Source organism: Nicrophorus vespilloides, unplaced genomic scaffold, assembly GCF_001412225.1.
Source record: "Nicrophorus vespilloides isolate i.1.1-1 unplaced genomic scaffold, Nicve_v1.0, whole genome shotgun sequence".
NCBI lineage: Eukaryota > Metazoa > Arthropoda > Insecta > Coleoptera > Silphidae > Nicrophorus > Nicrophorus vespilloides.
In genome coordinates, this window is record NW_017095635.1 from 22258 (window position 1) to 28257 (window position 6000).

Genomic DNA, 6000 nt, shown 5'->3' on the forward strand with positions numbered 1-6000 from the left:
ACTATATTTATTATGAAATAAATATTATACTTTAAAAAATGTAATATTAGAAAGACACAGTTTAGTAATTTTGTAAATGAATGTTAGTTAATGAATCACCCTTAATCATTTGGTTGATTCATCAGTCGAAGAAGTCAGTTAAATGGCATTGTTATTCAATAAGGTTACAGAGTAGTGGCATTGTAGTAGTGTGAAATTGACAGTTTGTTGAATTTAATAAAGGGGGAGATGGATCAACGAATCAACTGAGCTTCTGATAATGATGAACGTGAGATAACTAGATACGAACGGGTATAAAAGCGACGGTAAATATTGATTTTCATTATATCAGTCAAAATGGCAGTCAGCAAAGTTACCTTAGCTTTTGCACTCTTGGTCATCTGTTGCTCCGTCTTCGCAGCGGGTAAGTCCATCTACAACATTGATCATCATTAGCAACTAAGATTAATCTAATTATTTTCATATGTATATAAAAGACGAGAAGTTTAAGTGCTACAAATGCGATCAAGGTAAAGTTTGCGAAGACAAAAAAGATAACTCTCACGAATGCGAAGCAGGCGAGAAATTGTGCTACATCAAAGAAATTACAGGTTAGTAATATACGTCTTTATATATATATATAAGATTATATACATTTTTTATTAATATTTTTTCTAGATGGATACGAACGTGGATGCACAGCTTCCAAAGATATCTGTAAGGATTTAAGTGAAGAAAAGTGCTCAACCTGCGACAAAAGTGAATGTAACTCCGCTTCTGGCATCGCCTCATCCTTGGCTCTCAGCGCCGTCGCTGCTCTCCTCCTGAAGGCGTTCTACTAATTATGCAATCAACGCAAATAGCTTCTAAATTATTGTAAATGAAACAAAGTTGGAGTAATAAAAACTATTTATAAATGCTGCGCTTAATTTTGCAACAACAACAAAAAAACGAGTAGGATAAAAGAAACCGTCCAAGGACGACTTTCGCAGGAACCGCACCCAGTTTTCTCCATCCTGACATCCTTATCTTATCTCCCTTAATCAAATATAACGTAGTACATAAATTTTATCGATTTTTTTTTGTGCATTTTTCAATTGCCGATCAAATAAACCTACTCAATTTTTAATAGAACACATTTTCTATTTTTTTTTTATTTTTAATACTCAAATCTAATGATATTAAAGAAAAATTTCATATAAATGATAGGATAGAATCGATAACATCTATACAAAAATAAGATAAGATATTAACTTTTTATGATTTTTGTATAAAAAAGAATTATGAAATTCTAACATAGTTCAATGTTACCTACTCATTCTAATTCATCACAATTTTCTATGTTAAAATCATTTTCATAAGAGCAATATTTTCAAAACTAATGATAAGAATCAAAACCTAAATGATAGGAACAATGTAATCGACTCAAGTTGAACTTTGACTTAAAATACTATTATACTATTTGTTAGTATTATTTATATTAATAATCAATTATTATTTTGGATTTGGTTTGGTTAGATTAGAGGTCGGCAACGCGTGGCTCTTTGTATGAGTGATTCGTTATTGAAGTATCATCATTGCTTCTATCGATGGGCTCACGATATTCATCACTGCATGCGTTTCACTAGCTGAAACTGTTACCCACCCACTTGTTAGATAGAAATTACCGAAAGTAAAGCTGATGGAGAAAATAAGTTAGAAATGTACACAGAATTATTCTAATTATGTAATGTATTTGTTTAATAGAAATAGTAGTACTTTACTGAATTAATATGATATCTTTTTTAAATATTTGTATATTTTTGATGTGTGAATCAAATAGGAATGCATCAAGTTACGTTAGTTTTGATTGCTTGAAACAAATATTACATAACATTGAAATACAGTGGAACCTTAACGAGTTTTCAATCCGTTCCAAATTTTTTACTCGTATAGTGAAACATATTAAAAAAATACACATAATATGTGTACACAAGTTTTAAAAATGATGTAGCAAGCGCACAATCCAGGACTTCTCTTCTCATCGTCACTCGTTATGCGAAATGTTGCTCGTTAAGCGAGTCATTTTTCTTACAATTTATTTTGCTCGTTAATCGAAATGTTCGTTATGCGAGGTGCTTGTTAAGCGAAGTTCCACTGTAATTTGATTACATATCATAGGCTATGAACATATTAAGATAAGATGTTATTATACATAAGTATGTTTAACGGATGTCTAAAAAGAATCCTTATGAAATAGTTCCAAGCTCTCTTGACATATATATATATATATATAAAAAAATATATTTAATAAAGCTAATCGTAAAGTGGAATCAATGTTACGCAATGTTTAATGATTACATACTTTCTAAGGGATCGTAAGAGCATTTCGTAAGCAAATTCAACTGTTTACCTATTAAGGCGTTATCGATTAATAAGTGGAAAGGAATAGCAGGCGATAATATCTGAATCATGTACGCTTTATCAACATTGATTACGAGCCCGAGATAAAGACGGGACACCTAGAATTGTTCAGTTCGATTTCGAAAAATGGCCACCATCAAATTCCTAGTTGTTTTGATACTCGCCCTCAGTGTCTTCGCCGATGGTAAATTGAGCAATACTAAATGAAAAAACACCAATGAACTTTTTCTTCAGGCAAGATCTTGAAATGCCACCAATGCGATGGATTAGTGGAATGTGACGCCAGCGAAGATAACCTTGCCGATTGCAAGGAGGATCAACTCTTCTGCTATATCCGTGCCATAAATGCAGAAAATGGTAAGAACTTTATTTATTTATTTTTATTTACGTCGTATCATGGATTTGCTTCCAGATAAGTTCACGCGAGGTTGCACCTCAAATGGGAAGATGTGCGAGGTGTTGAAGGGAATAACTTGCGGAATCTGCCAGAAGGATGAATGCAATTCTGCATCTACCATCGGATCCACTGTCATCGGCATCACGTCCCTCTTGATTCTGAAAGCTCTGACCGATCACTTGTAAATAATCAAATGCATTCTCATAAACTGTATATTTAAAAATTTATTATTTTTTATTTCGTAATTGCTCGAACAAAGAACATTCCCAACATCCCTCCAATCTCCCTAAAAGTTCTAGGCAAACTTCTAAAAATAATTATGTACATTAGCACTTCAATTCTATTTAGTCCTTGTTATATACATCTATTAATCTAACTTTAACCTGACATACCATAAACTGATCTTACTAAAACCAATCTAACCTGGCTAGTTAATTAATTCAATTTTCAGTAAAAAAATATTACTAATCACATATGATAATTAATTATCGATTATTGTGTAACCTTTCAATTTCTGATAAATATTCATTCGTAAATAAATTGAATCGATTATATATATACAAAAAAATAAGTAAATGGATATGTTTACTTCAATGATTGTTATGTAATTTAATTAAATTATTTGACGTTAGTATAGTTATGAAAATGAATATTGTATATGAGCTTTCATGAGAATTAAAATAGCTTTCGTGCACACATACAGCGATGCGAAACTAATGGAAAATTCTTGAGTATATAAATGCCCGAACGTTTGGAATTGGTTCGAAGTTCATATAATGAATTGGATCTGCTTGCTGCTTTCGTCCTTGGTGATGGGTTCGTGTCACATCCAGCTGCCAAGAACCATTTCCTACAACGTTATGAGCGAGGCAATCCTCGGTATATCCAGTCTGAAGTACACTAACTTCGTGATACTGGATGGAAGCAGAGAGACGATGCTCTTCAGCCGCATCTTCCAACCGCTTGTAAATAACGTATCACATCCGAACTGCATCTGCTACTTCAGCAGGAATTATAATTTTTCGTTCGAGATAGAAGCGAAGAACGTCGTTGAGATCAACTTCAGCAGTGATGTGGAGGATCTGAAGGAGACAGTTAATAGTTACGTTGGACGAGCGTTCGATCGTTACAAGAAGTACATATTTGTGATAAGGCAATTAAGGTTTCAGGATGAGATAGATGTAATGGATGTGATGGACACGATATGGAGGAACGATATATGGAACTTCAATTTGATCTACTTCAATAGATCGGTGACAAATTTCATTTACAATCCTTTCTTGAAGACCATGGAAAAGACCGTACACATCACCAATCAGATTGGGATGTTCAAGAACTTGCACAGATATAGAATCCGAGTATCGATGGTTCGAACTAAGGGCGAGTTACGTGATAACAAGTACTTCATCGTCCTAGAATTGATTGAGAAAATTTTGAACGCGAGTATAGTCTACAGTATTGATAAGGATACGGATGAGTCTTACCAAAAGGTAAAGACCGGCAGATCAGAGTTCACTTTTATTGGACAGTTTTATGGTATCTTGAAAGATGTTAAATACACGGAACCATACAAACCGGATCACATAATCTTGATGGCTCCTAAAGCTCCATTAATCCCTCAATTCCTCAAATTCCTTATGGTGTTCTCACCCAAAATCTGGATCAATTTCCTACTAACCATAATCGTATGCGTGATCCTGATCTACTCAGTGGAGAGGAATCATTTCAACCGCATCCTGCTGGACATCTATCGCGTCTTCATCGGTCAAAGTGGGTATTTCAAATTCAATTACTACAAATTATCAATCAAGATGTTCTTCGTGGTGATGACCTACTTCGGGATGATCATCACCAGCGTTTACTCATCATCGCTCCTAGGTACAATCATCTCGAAGAGGTTCTATCCAGAAATGAACACGCTCCAAGTCGTGCACAACAGCAATCTCCCAATATGCATCAACAGTCAATTATCAAATTTAGTTCCGGACATATTTAAACACAAATTGATTATTCTATCGGGATCCGAGTTATATTTACATATCATGGCTGGAAACAGGAGCTGCGCTTACGCGATGATGAAGAGCTACGCCGAGCAGTATATTCGAAGACTGCGGAAATCCCAAGGCAAAGACTACTATCACTTGGTGAAGGAAAGCCTAGTTCCCGGATTCGAGTCGTTCTATTTCCACCAAAAGTCTCCGTTCATCTATCGCATCAACGATATCTTGAAGACCTTCGAGCAGAGCGGACTTTTCCTATTCAGGGAACACGATAAGGACTTCAAGAGGGTCGAGCAAGCTGAGTACATGCCGCTAAACTTACAGCACATCAGCACGGCCTTCATCATTCTCGTCATTGGTTTACTCGTGAGCTACTTCTGTCTGATCGTCGAGATGCTACTGCGCGCATTCAGCATCGACAACATCTTCATGAAATTCAAGAGAAAACACACAAATTTTCGATAAACTAAACGTTATATCCATGCCGTAGAAAAATCAATATTAGTGCGTTCCATTTCATATCGTGATCTACACTATTTAATTAAGTTTTATCAGAGCGACGATAATATATGTAATATGTTGCCATAACAAGATAACTGTTACTTTTTATTATATTAAACTCAATTAGAATGTATAAACCAACTTATATATTTAATTTTTATTACCAATAAGCTTACATAAAATATGTTTTATTAGAAAATATGAGCAATTTTAACATCACACATATATCTCGCTAAAAAGCACTTCAATAACTTCATTTGATGGCGAGAAACATATAAAATATTAATTGATGTACTTGTTACATAAATATTGTTTATATAAAAAATAAATAGTTTATTTTTCAAATATTTTAATCTTGGATGCTTGATTAAATACAAAGTATCATAATTGAATTGATTACTAAATTAGATATTAGTAATATCAGTGAAACAAGTAAACAAATATATTTCTGACTACAACTTATACAATAATAATAATAATAATAATATACAATAATAGCTCTTCGGTTGTGCAATTAACCGGTATAATAATTACATTAAATAAGCGGTGTGAGTCGTCTGCACACAATTTTGATTACAATTTAATACCAATAGTAAATCCGTTCCTATCAATGAAAAAAACATTGGAGAAGGATGGGAACGGCAATCGCGTACAGCAGATGGTTGATCCGTTCGATAGATGGATGACCGTTGCACAGATCTGTTTCACAATAGTCTAACG

At 33.9% G+C, this 6000-nt stretch overlaps 2 protein-coding genes across 2 annotated transcripts; both read left to right on the forward strand.

Annotated features, from left to right (window-relative positions):
- The first annotated feature begins 306 nt into the window (after window positions 1-306).
- LOC108558593 lies at window positions 307-897 on the forward strand. Its single transcript, XM_017915561.1, has 3 exons — window positions 307-403; window positions 477-590; window positions 658-897. Exons 1-3 carry the CDS (start codon window positions 337-339, stop codon window positions 819-821), a joined length of 345 nt encoding a protein of 114 aa, XP_017771050.1. The 5' UTR covers window positions 307-336; the 3' UTR covers window positions 822-897.
- Window positions 898-2463: 1566 nt separating this feature from the next.
- On the forward strand, window positions 2464-3004 carry LOC108558604. The gene is made up of 3 exons (XM_017915573.1): window positions 2464-2566; window positions 2617-2739; window positions 2795-3004. The coding sequence occupies exons 1-3, from the start codon at window positions 2509-2511 to the stop codon at window positions 2962-2964; spliced, it is 351 nt and encodes a 116-aa protein (XP_017771062.1). The 5' UTR covers window positions 2464-2508; the 3' UTR covers window positions 2965-3004.
- The last annotated feature ends 2996 nt before the right edge of the window (window positions 3005-6000 follow it).